At 38.4% G+C, this 13,318-nt stretch overlaps 1 protein-coding gene across 17 annotated transcripts in view; it reads left to right on the forward strand.

Moving 5' to 3' along the window:
* Positions 1-13,318, forward strand: part of Afdn (afadin, adherens junction formation factor) — a 135,729-nt gene that overhangs the window by 31,524 nt on the left and 90,887 nt on the right. For 10 of the 17 annotated variants that reach the window (XM_045159414.1, XM_045159420.1, XM_045159418.1 and 7 more), the window contains exons 2-5: positions 1,756-1,951; positions 7,439-7,554; positions 8,141-8,304; positions 9,874-10,034. In XM_045159414.1, the coding sequence (XP_045015349.1) occupies positions 1,756-1,951; positions 7,439-7,554; positions 8,141-8,304; positions 9,874-10,034 (637 nt within the window). The remainder of the gene's footprint in view (positions 1-1,755; positions 1,952-7,438; positions 7,555-8,140; positions 8,305-9,873; positions 10,035-13,318) is intronic. The other 7 variants (XM_045159415.1, XM_045159424.1, XM_045159427.1 and 4 more) reach the window with 3 other exon arrangements.

Here is a 13,318-nt window from a genome sequence, read left to right on the forward strand (position 1 = left end):
AAGCTGAGATAAACCCTTTTCTTCCTCAAGCTGCTTTTGGTATAGTGTTTGGACCCAGCAGCGAGGATCGTGATGGCACCACCACCATGAAGCACAAAGCCAAGGAGTGACCTTGTCAGTCTCACTCGTTTTGTTTATTTGTTTTCTCATTATTTTTGTTGCTTTTTGAGACAGGGTCTTGCTGGAGCCCAGACTAACCTGGAACTCACTCTATAGTACCAGGCTGGTTCTGAACTGATACTGTTTCTCTTACCTCAGCCTCCCAAGTACTGGGATTAAAGATGTGAGCATAATTTAAAAATTTTTTAAATGTGAGCTTAATGACTTAATTTTAATGAGGTTTGGCTGAACTTGATATAAAAAGAAGGATCTTTGGTATCAATTGCACAACTAGATATAGTGTACATGGTCCAAAATTAGAAATTTCCTTCAGATTGTGTTGGGAGTTTCTGTGTTCTACGTTGAGAAAACAGTGGGATGTTCATAGTTGCATGAAGTTTAGTTTTTGTATGCGTGGCATGAGCCTTGGGTGAGTTTAGGCCACCCACAGCTGTTCTCCATGTGTCTCTATGAGTCTGTCTCTGTATGTCAGTGAGGTTCTGACATATGTGAATGACATTTATTTAGGGTGAGTAGTTCATAATGCAATTTTGTTGTGTTTTATAAAGTTAGGAATTGTCATTTATTTAAATTTGCAGAGGATTGGGGGCCAATATTTCCCCCTTGTGTTTAAAGGGAAGTAGGTATTTTTGTAAGTTCAGAGCTGATGGACCCTGGGCAGTACAGACAATGGATTTTCCAGTCCTGTGGATCTGGCTTTAATGCTTCACTCTATTGCATTTTTTAAATAGAATCTCATGCAGCCTAGGCTGGTGTTGAACTCTTGGTCCTCTGGCCTTCACTTTCCAAGTGCTAGGATTACAGTTGAAATGGGATTTAGTAATGTTCTTGCTTAATTGCATGGTTATAAAGACATAATAAAACAGTGTTATACCCAGCACTTCTGATAACTCAATAAATGTTAGCTGTTGTTGACAGTGGCTGCTGTATAGCCATTGTTTTGTATGAGAGGCAAGACAAAGAGAAGTTGTAGATAATTTGTCCAAAATGACATGATTAAACTTAATGACTTAGAAACTCATGTCTCAGTTTCTGCTTCAGGTACTCAAAGCATTATGATGAATAGCCCTTTCAATTACATTATTTTTAAAACTTTTTAAAAATTATTTATTTGCAAGCAGAGAGACAGAGAAAGAGATACTGGGTATGCCAGAGCCTCTAGCCACTGCAAATGAGCTCCAGATGTATGTGTCACTCTGGGAATCCAGCTTTATGTGGATAATGGGGAATAGAGCCCAGGTTGTTAGGCTTTGCAGGCAAGCACCTTAACTTCTGAGCAATATCTTAAACTGCCCAATACATTATTATAAAAAGAGAACGTTTTTTTTTAAAGCCGGGCGTGGTAGTGCACAGCTTTTTTTTTTTGTTATTATTTTTATTTATTTATTTTAAAGCGACAGACAAAGAGGCAGAGAGAAAGAATGGGCGCGCCAGGGCCTCCAGCCACTGCAAACGAACTCCAGACGCGTGCGCCCCCTTGTGCATCTGGCTAACGTGGGTCCTGGGGAGTTGAGCCTTGAACCGGGGTCCTTAGGCTTCACAGGCAAGCGCTTAACCGCTAAGCCATCTCTCTAGCCCAAGAGAACATTTTTGGAGTCGTTTTTTCCAACAATGTATCTTTTTGCTTTCTTTTAGGATCTGGAGTTCCATGGAGTGATGCGATTTTATTTTCAAGATAAAGCTGCTGGAAACTTTGCAACAAAATGTATCCGGGTCTCTAGCACTGCAACCACTCAAGATGTGATCGAAACGCTGGCAGAGAAATTCCGTCCTGATATGCGCATGCTGTCTTCTCCCAAGTATTCACTCTATGAAGTGCATGTCAGTGGAGGTCCGTGTATACAGACAGGGCTTGTGGGTAGTGCCCTGACCTGGGGATGGCCACCTGGCCAGAGGCGTGGTAACCATGTTCATTCAGGGAGTAATGCTCATCTCCATTTATATTCCACAACTCAAGAGAGAGCTTGACAGGTTGACAAAACTTTCTTTGGAAAATAATCCTTTTTAGTTCTTAGTCATATATTTGTTGGAAGATATGATGAATATATTATTTTACATATGCTTATTTTTTTCAAAGTATGTAGCATGACATTTCATAATTAATTTATTCAGCATATCTGGTGTCATATACATAAATGATAGGGTGTGCTAACATGCTGTGAGAAAAATCTTATGTATAGGTGGTGGTGTCATGATTAATTGTACCTCACTTAAATTGGGTGGTACAAATCATTAATCTTACTAGCATGCTTCCTTTTTCTTTCTTTTTGGTAATAGTATGGGTATTTTCAGAAAAATCCTCTTTATTTTGTCAGTTTCTTATTTTAATATTGGCATTCAATAAATTATTTCACATCTTGATCTTTCAAGTTGGACTAATTAGAAATATAGAAACAAGTATTTTATGTAGTGCTTTGGCAGTGTTTAGTAACCCATTAAAAATACAAAGTACAGTTAGTCTAGCTAATAAAAAAAGCTGTATGTTTCACAACCCCAATTTGAATTCCTCTTAAGTTTCATCTACAAATACTTTTGCAAGCATAATTTATTCTTGATTTTTTAGTATGCAGATTCCTTTGTACATTTGAAATGATGTGTGAAACTTGTAGGTATTAGACACACTTTTTTTCCAGGAATGTCTAAGTTAGTCTGTGCTTGTTTTTAACATGCTTAAGGTTATTAAGATGTTCCCGGCATAAATAATGTGCAAACTAAATTGGAAGATAGAGGATGTTCTCAGTTTGGATTGGCTTTCCTGAAGCTAAGTTTTCCTTTACCTGAGAATCTTTGTAAATAGATGATTAAGAAAGAAAATATCTGTAAATGCTAGATGCTTTTTTTTTTTTTTGTCTGTGCCATTTGATTAGTTGAATACCACCAAGTAAAGTTATTACAGTAATATGAAAGGTTGGACTTTGAGATCTAAGGTTTTTTTTTTTGTTTTTTTTTTTTTAAAATTTTGAGCAGAGACGGAGAATGGACACACCAGGGCCTCTTGCCATAGTAAACAAAGTGATGCATGCACCCCTTTGTACATTTGGCTTTATTGGATACTGGGGAATGGAACTGGGCTGGCAGATTTGCAAGCCTTTAGTCACTGAATTTTCTCCCCAGCCCAATTAAAATTCTTTTAAATTTTATTTATTTGAGAGAGAAACACAAAAAGGAAGACACAGAGAATATGGGGGTGCCAGGGCCTTTTGCCACTGCAGACAAACTCCAAATGCATGTGCCATTTTGTGTATCTGGCTTTACAAGGGCACTAGGTAAACAAACTCAGGCCATCAGGCTTTGCAAGCAAGTACCTCTTAACCACTAAACCATCTCTCCAGCCCACCTAATTAAAATTTTTTTAGTTTAAATTTTTATTAACTTTTTATTAATAGCCTTCATACATATAGTATACTATGGTCAACTTGTTTTCCTTTAAATTTTTTCACAAAATTTTTGTGTGTGTGGTGTATATACATGTGTTTATGCATGTGGGTGCATGTGTGTGTACAAGTGCATGTGTACATTCATGTAAAAGCCAGAGGTTGATGTTGGGGGTCCTGCTCAATCACTGCCTAAATTATTATTTTAAAAATTGTGTATGTGCATTTGTATGGGTGTCATGTCAGGGTCTCTTGCCTCTGCAGACAAACATAGGTGCTTATACCACTTTTTGTATGTGTCTTATATGGGTGGCTAGGGAATTGAAACTTGACCAACAAGCTTGGCACTGCTCTTAACTGCTAAGCCATCTTCCCAACCCTCTACCTCCTTTTTTGAGCCAGAGTCTTACACTGCTCCTAGTGTTTACCCATAGAGCTAGATACCTCTCTAATACTGAGATTATAAGCATGCCTTCTTGCTTTGTTTTGCATGGATTTTGGGGATCTGAACTCCTGTTTTCTTGCTTTCATAGCAGGTGCTTATCCACTTAGCCACCTCCCAGCCCTAGAGATAGATCAATCTATCTTTCTTTCTTTCTTTCTTTCTTTTTTTTTTTTTTTTTTTTTTTTGAGGTAGAGTCTCAGGCTTGCCCAGGCTAACCTGGAATTCACTATGTAGTCTCAGGGTGTTCTCAAACTCATGGTGATCCTCCTACCTCTGCCTCCCAAGTACTGGGATTAAAGGTGTGTGCTGCCACATCCAGTTTAAGATTCATTTTTAATTTAAAAGTAAAGTAGGTTGTTTTTAAGGGGGAAACAAAGTAAGACTGTTTAAAAAAAAAAAAACAGGAAGTGAAGCTGGACAGGAGGAAGATTGCCTTGAGTTCAAGGCCACCCTGAGACTACATAGTGAATTCCAGGTCAGCCTTGGCTAGATCTCCATCTGAGCCTCATATGTGAAGAGAATTGCACAATCGCCTTAGATAAGCACACCTTAAAAGGGCAGTATTATAGAGCACTGAGTACCTGGAATCTTCTGCTATCTTCTTCCTCTTTTTTTATTCTCATGCTGGGTATTGAACCCAGGATTTCATGCATACTAGGCAAGCTCTCTACAATTGAGTCCTACTCCCAGCCCTAATGGCTTAGGCACCACTAGGCCAAAGGAAATACATAACAATTTGATTTACTATAAATTAGATTCTGGCATTGCTAACTACCCATAATTTGGTAATTTTTTAAAAAAATTGTTCATAAAATGAAAGGAAGCTAAAGTTTCATTTCATTTTTGATCTTACCTGCTGCTAATGGGGGTTGTATCTCTCTGGCCTAGCTACCTTTGTTGAAACAGGGCCCTCTCTCTTCCATCTACATTGGTTTTCAAATAGTATTTGTCTGTGAATGTGCCTTGTGATACTGACAGAAGAAGGGCTGTGCAGTGCTGGAGACCAGAAGCCCATTGGAGCAGGGGCTCCATGTTGTCTGGCAGGTGCCTCTGCTCTTCTTGATAATTTCAGTGTTCATTAGTGACCTGTGGTCACTTGTGGCCTTCACATGGGCCCAATCCTGGCTTCAACTGCCAGAGAAACTCTGCTTTTTTCTTTAATATGTCTATAGTGTTCTTACTTCAAGTGGAAACATAAAAATAGGCTACTTAAGAAAAACTTTATGTAACCATTAAGGTAGAAGGTCTCTTCAATGTATAAAGTTGCAGAAGGGCCCAGAACACTTTAGATGTCTATGTATAGTGATATATCAACATTCTTTCTTTTCTTCCCCCTCCCTCTCTTCCTCCTTCCCTCCTTCCCTCTCTCCCATCATCCATCCACTTATTTATTTATTTATTTATTTATTTATGTTAGGGTATTGTCTTACATTTATTTTTTGAATGTTTATTTATTTATATATTTATTTATTTTTGAGAGAGAGAGAATGGATGCACCAAGGCCTCTAGCCACTGCAAATGAACTCCAGATGCATGTACCACCACGTGCATCTAGCTTACATGGGTTCTGAAGAAGTTGAACCTGGGCCCCTAGGCTTCACAGGAAAGTGCACCTTAACCACTAAGCCATCTCCCCTCCCTCATCACCATTCTTTAGGAATAACCCACTTTAGTTTGAAAATTTAAGTAAATCTCATGTTTAATGGAGTTGATTTCAACTCCAGGCCAATTTATAAAACAGAAACTTCACTGTGACTTGCTTTCACTTTCTTAAGGACAATGCACTTTGTTCAAAAAGAGCAGCTTTGGCTCAAGACAGGATGACACTCCTCAGAACCATCCCAGTCTTCAGAGTTTTCTTCTAAAAAGAGCCTATGCTGTCTTCACCCTTACTGCTTCTCTTTAGCTATTAGTTAATCCCTAACTGCCTTGTCTTTCTCTGACATTGGCCAATTTAGGCTGGTGTGGTTTTCCATGTCACTGTCACCAGCATCATTCCATTCCAACTGCAAGATTTAAAAATTTCCCGCTGTAGCTGTTGTGCATTGCATTGATGCTGGTGTGGCTGTGCAACAGGCAGAGCTAGAGAATGGGGGAAGTAATATTTGTCTGTGGTCTGGTTCTCACACCACAAGATATTTTCATTATATAATGGATTTCACTTTTTATTCAAGCCTGAAAATGCTAGAGGTTACTTGAAATTCAGTTTATGAGGTAGCTACCTATACATGTATTTATGAACTAGGTATTCCTGAATAATCATAGTCTATCAAATAAAGTGTGCTACAAACTAGAGAGAAAGATTTGGGCAGTTCACTTAAAACTTGTTTGCGGGCCAGGCGGGGTGGCGCATGCCTTTAATCCCAGCACTTGGGAGGCAGAGGTAGGAGGATTGCCATGAGTTCAAGGCCACCCTGAGTCTCCATAGTGAATTCCAGGTCAGCCTGAGCTAGAGCAAAAAACCTAAAAAAAAAAAACCTCGAAAAACCAAAAAAAAAAAAAAAAAAAAACTTGTTTGAGTTTATGACAGTGATGAGTACAGGTGAAACGTGAAAGCATAGTAGGTAGGTTTCTCAAGGAGTGAGTTGCTTTGGGGCTGCCACAGTCCCTCACTTGGAACAGTACTCCTGATCAATGCCTGGGAGAGCAGTCAGGTTTCTAGAAATAGGAGGAGCAGTACGGCAAGCTCAGTGCTTTGTCCCACAGGAAAGAAAAAGTGACGGCAGCTGTGTGCTGAAAGAGCATCTGAAGGTTGAGGTTGACACGTGCTGGGAAATAAGGACCATAATAAGCAAATACTGACTAGTGCAGAGTCACTTTTGAGATGAATGAGGGCAGTTGCCATTTTTGATGGGTTAAAGTGTAACAGTAGTGTGATAAGGGAAATCTTAAAAGTTAGTGGAACTTCATGTTCTGTTACCATAATTTCCTTATTTAGTTGCTTATGGGATAGTTTGATTTATAGAAACAGGGTTGTAGCAAACTCTTGAGTATTTTTTTTTTCAGTCTGTATGTATATTATCTCTTGTTTTCCTGGTAAGTTTTTTTTTTGGGGGGGATGGAATTTCAAGGTAGGGTCTCACTCTAGCCCAGACTGACCTGGAACTCACTTTGTCTCAGGGTAGCCTCTAACTCTCTGAGATCCTCCTACCTCTGCCTCCCAAGTACTGGGATTAAAGGTGTGCTCCACCATGCCCTGCTTCTTGGTAAGTGGTAAATAAGGGAATTAATCCTTTCCTGGTCAGTGTCTGGGGACAAACCACTAGTAACCAAATGTCCAACCACTTAAAAAAACTAACATCCTAAACAATACATTTCACCTGCTTAGTGGACACACAGTGACAACAGTAATAACAAGGTGCTCAGATAGATAATTAGAACTGATTTAGCATTTTAAAGAATACTTCAACCAAATTAAGTGTATACAGAAGGGCCAGTTATTGCACTAATGCCAGGAAATAACCATGACTTACTCTTTTCTCCATTTCATGTTCTGAAGAAGAAAGAAGATTGGACATTGATGAGAAGCCTCTAGTTGTGCAGTTGAATTGGAACAAAGATGATCGGGAGGGTAGATTTGTCCTTAAGAACGAGAATGATGCCATTCCGGCTAAGGTGAGAGCCAGTTCCTGTGTCTGATGGAGACCATGGTCCAAGGCTGAGTCTCTGAAAATGGACAGGGTTTGATATTGTCATAGAGCCGCTTCCCTTGATTTCTTCTCTTCCTAAAGCCCTTTACCTCCTCCTAGAACATAACTAAACAGTAGCACCTGCACACCCCAGGCATTGCTTCACACTTTTTAAAAACCCAGAGGTAGAATATATGCTGAAATACATGCTTCTTGAGTGTATATATATATCACTATCATCCTGGTCAAGGTAAAGAACGTCTCCCATCTGAGACCTCTTACTTGCTCCCAGCACTTTTTTTTTTTTTTAATTTTCTTGGTAGCTAAAAAGAAAGGTAGGGGTCTCACTCTAGCCCAGGCTAACCTAGAATTCATTATGTAGCCCCAGGCTGGCCTTAAACTCACAGTGATCCTCCTGCCTCTGCCTCATGAGAGCTGGCATTAAAGTGTGCACTGCCCCACCTGGCTCCCGTCACTTTTTTTGGCTGTGGCTAGAGAAGGCACTACAGCTACAGGTAGTCTGCTGTGACCCCAGGCAGTAGCCAACATGGTGATAATATTCCTTTTACCAGAAGGCTCAGAGTAATGGACCTGAAAAACAGGAAAAAGAAGGTGTTATCCAGAACTTCAAGAGAACTCTGTCGAAGAAAGAAAAGAAGGAAAAAAAGAAGAGAGAAAAAGAGGCATTGAGACAGGCATCTGATAAGGAAGATAGGCCTGCTCTAGGAGATGACAGGTAAGGCAGTTTTGGAAGTACTCCTGTGGCTGTCTGCTCCAATCTAATGTTAGATGCAGCAAATATTGCCAGGTAAACGATGGCAAGGGTAGGAAAGACCACAAGGCTGTTGGTAGAAACTTGGGGTCATTCCATGTTGAAAGAGACTATAATGTCTTAAGTGAGATTCCTTGCCAGCAGGCATCTGTACTGAGAGTGGAAGGCTTTACTTGTTTTAGGCAAAACCTGGTTAAAATCATTGTTTTTCCTAAGCAGACTGCTGAAACCAGTCCTGTCTTTCTCTTTAGCTGCTCCTTTCTTCTCACTTCATGTAGTTTTGGTCTCAGAAGCAACTGTGGTTCTTTCTGTGGCTCACATACACTAAATACCTCACTAGAGATTGACAGGGACAAGAAGCCAAGTAGTTGTGCCTTCTCAAGCTAAGATGCAGCACACACATTCATTTTCTGTCACATCAGCCCCACTGAAGATGTAACCTGCTGGCAGTGATGCCTATGTACTTGCTAGGGTGTAGTATTACGTAGGCTGTATTTAACATGTTTATACAAGAGGAAAGTGTCATATGGACAAATTACACCTATATGAAAAGCATCCCAAAAAGGAGAGTTTAAAACTGATACCTTATGCCTTATTCATTCATCAATTTAGTTGACGAGGTGATAACATTATTTGATTTAGAAAATGAGGTACTTGAAATGAACTAAGTTGTTCAGCTTGATGAAAGTTTGACTGATTTTCAAATACATTATTTTATGATTAGCATTACATGTTTAAAATATTAAAATTTAGTCAAAATTTTCACTTTATTTCATTATACTTTAATATTCAGTTTTTTGCTCATCATTCTTTATAGTTGATTCCTTTGCAAAAACTGTTGGAACAGTTTCCTTTTGAAAATGTAATTTCATGGAGGTGAATGTTGGTGACTCGTCTAGGTGTTTAGATGTAATGTTTAATTTGAGCTCCTTAGGATTTGCTATCTATTAAGCAAGGTTCTTAAACATTTTTTTTTCTTCTGTTTGGAATGTTGTGTAACATGAATCATCTGCTGTGTTTTAGATAACACTGTTAGAAATTACTAAAGTATATAATCTACATTTTTAGTTTTGCTTCATTAGTGGATATATAATAGTTGAGTTGTATAAATTTACCATAAAGTTTTAATTATAGATTATTTCTTGGTTCAGTATATTTTGTATTGAGTGAAATTATTTTTTCTTTTTTTCAGGGTATTACTATATATATACTATTACATATATATATTATATATATATTACTATATATATACATATATACTATATATACCTGGAATTCACTAAGTAATCTCAGGGTGCCCTCGAATTCAACGACAATCCTCCTATCTCTGCCTCTCAAGTGCTGGGATTAAAGGCATGCGCCATCATGCCTGGCCTGAAGTTGTATTTTTAATCTCATAGTAATTAGTACATAGTAACTAGTATTAGGGGATAGATGTAGACAAATGAAATCTGCCATATTGATTTTTGTATGTGATTTTGCAATCTAATAGGAAAACAGTTTTAAATATTATCAGTCTCTTTTTCCTTCCAGTGAGAATTCTCGGTTGGCTGCTGAGGTTTACAAAGACATGCCTGAAACCAGCTTCACTCGAACCATTTCTAATCCTGAGGTAGTTATGAAACGGCGTAGGCAACAAAAACTGGAAAAGAGAATGCAAGAGTTTCGGAGCTCAGATGGGAGGCCTGACTCAGGTACAGAGAGAATTTTCTTCTTGTTACAAAGAGTTATATCTTTTGTACTCATGTGAGGTTATTATTTAAAAAACAAAAAGCAAAAATTAAAACAGTGGATGAGGCAGCCTTTTAATTAACAAACGTAACTTATGTATGTCTAATATAGAAGAATTCTGTTCCCATAGAGATAGGGCCAGTTACATATATTCACCCAGCATTGCTACCATTACATGTCAAAAAATGTCAGTTGTGCATAAAAGAAAAAATATATGTACATACGACTTTATGCACCTATCATAATTTTTTAAAGATTCTATTTATTTATTTAAGACAGAGGGGTGGGAGGAGAGAGAGAGAATGGATATGCCAGGGCCTCTAGCCACTTCAAACTAACTCCAGATGCATGCACCACCATGTGTGTATCTGGCTTACGTGGGGCCTGGAGAATCAAACCTGAGTTCTTAGGCTTTGCAGGCAAGTGCCTTAACCACTAAGCCATTTATCCAGCCCCACCTATCATAATTTTGATGATTAATAATTTATAGTAATTATCTTCTGTAGTATACATTGCTGTTGCATTCCCAAGCTACTAATTCTTAAGCAAATTTTAAACTTACTATTTCATTTATAAAAATTGAGTATTTTCATGCAGGATAAGGATTTGTGATATTACTTCAGTACTATTATCACTTATGAAAGAACTGACGATAATTCCTTACTATTATTAGACACCTATGCATTTAAATTTTCCTTATTGCTTCTGCTGAGTTGAGATTTAGCCCTTGTCTTTCTTTTCTGTCTTTATTGTTGTTGTTGTTGTTGGATAGTTTGTCTTATAAAGGAAGATCATTTGTCTTAGAGATTTTACTCAGGAATCCATTGATGCTGTTTGGTCACTTTTTCCTTGCATGTTCTCTATTTCCTTGATTGGATGTAAACATGGGTACAGGTGAAGATGTAGATGTGGCAAGAATACTTACTTAAGAATCCTCCAAAGATGAATAGGGATTGTTACAACCTTTTCATGAAGGTGTGGGTTTAGTACTGTCTTTAACATCTGGAATCTTCACAGCCTACTACAAGTGCTTTCCTTTCTGAGTTTTGGGTTGGTACTTGAAGCCCATGAGAGTCTTTCAATTGGCTCCCAGTTCTGCTAATCCCAATTTTTTTGCATGCTGGTATATCTGCTCACCTGAGCATAGCCTGTTTGGTTTTGGAGAGATCCGTTTCCCTAAGGGGTCCTTATCCTTTAAACTATGGTGGTTTTAGAAAACCTGTGTGTCTTCTACAATAACATTCTTACTTCCTAATAGTGTTAATATAATTATTTACCTTTCTCTATACCACCTTAACAGCATGATACTAAGGGCTAGAGTGGGTAAAGTGCTTACCGTACAAACATGAGCACATGAGTTCAGAGTCCCAGTACGCACATAAAAGCTGGATGTGGTGGGGCACACCTGTAATCCCAGCCCTGAAAAGGTAGAGTCACAGATTTAGTGAGAGATCCTGATAAGGTGCAGAGAGTTCTATAGACATCCTCCCCATCCTCCAGCTCTTACATTCTTTCCACCTCCCACTTTGGCAATGTTCCCTGGAGATGAAACAGTATGGGGCTGAATACTGTGCAGTCACATTTTCAGCCATTTGGTCCATTATGAAACTTGGCATTAACCACAGTTAATTGCAAACTTTCTTCTCAAGGCTGAGAACAGTACTAATCTCTGAGTATAAATTTAAATATTTGGAAGGCAGCTTAATACCACATCTGATTAGCAAGACAACAGTAGGTTCCCCTTCAGGACCATGTTCTTCCTAGCCCTAGGCTTTTGACCTAGCTTACAGTATCAGGTGATTCACCCTCTTGTAGAGTTTTCTCACATCCAATCAGAAAGCAGGTGGCTACCCCCATAGCAGTCCTACCACTATTGAACCGGTGGCTATCTGTTGCCTAACAGGTTTAGCATCATAAAGGTCCATATCTGAGTGAGACCACTGATGTCTTCTGTCCCCTAGCAGCTTAAATAAGCACCTTCTATTACTATGTGAGCTAACTGGTGGGAAGAGGCTTCTAGTGCACCTCCAGCTTCAACCGAAGGTTGTGGATCTTCAGCAAGAGTCTTACTGTTTAGTTCTGATGGGCAACTGAGAGCACCTCCAATAACCTGTATTATAGTGAGGGTCTCTGGGGCTTCCATAACCAGCAACTCATAGACGTTTCCCATACTTGCCACTATTATTTTCATTAATAAATAATCTTTGTCTTCTGGGAATACCATTATCCATCCATACAGGGAATCTCTCTTCATTTTTATGCTTTTAATTATATTTTAAATTGGTTTATGAGGTACATCTTCTTTCATATCCCAAGTTTTTATTCCTTCTTTCCCCACTCCTTTCTTATATTCATCATCTCACTATCATTTTGTCTTTAATCTTTCTATTCCCATTATTTCCCTGCCCCATTATTTTGATATCATTTGTGTCCTATCAATAAAATAAGAGAAGGAACTACAGAGGACATAAGTAGAAAAGGAAGATAACAAAGTATCCTTCTTTGCAGACAATGATTCTATAAAGACTCCACTAGAAAACTTTACAAAGTAGTAGACTACCAAGATAACTTCCAAAAATCAATAGCTTTCTTATATACCAAGGACATACTTAGAAAGAAATCAGGGAAACAAACCCATTCATAATATCTTCCCCCCCATAAAAAGAATACCTTGGAATAAACCTAATCAATAAAGTTAATGACCTCTACAATGAAAACTTTAAAACACTGAAAAAATTGAGGAATACAGCAGAAGATAGAAAGACCTGTGCTCATGAATTAAGTGAATTAATATGGTAAAAATGGCCATCCAACCAAAAGTTATCTATACATTCAGTACATTCCCAATCAAAATTCCAGTATCATTCTTTACAGAAATAGAAAAACAATATCAAAATTCATATAGAAGCACAAAATACTCCAAATAGCCAAAGCAATCCTGAGCAAGCAGAATACTGTTGGGGGTGTCACCATGCTGATCCCAGGTTGCAGTACAGAGCCGTGGTAAGAGAAGCAGTTGGGGCTTGCATAGATCAGACAAGATCATTGGGCGAAATGGAAGACCCAGGCATAAGCTCATGTAACTACAGCCATATGGTATTTTGACAATGTTGCAAAAAAATGCACAATAGCGAAAAGACAGTATCTTTAACAAATGGTGCTGAGAAAATTGGATTTCTGCATGTGAAAGAATAAAGCTACATCTTTATCTTTTCCCCTGGAGAAAAATCAATTCCAGTGGATCAAG

The sequence above is a fragment of the Jaculus jaculus genome, chromosome 9 (assembly GCF_020740685.1).
Source record: "Jaculus jaculus isolate mJacJac1 chromosome 9, mJacJac1.mat.Y.cur, whole genome shotgun sequence".
Lineage (NCBI taxonomy): Eukaryota > Metazoa > Chordata > Mammalia > Rodentia > Dipodidae > Jaculus > Jaculus jaculus.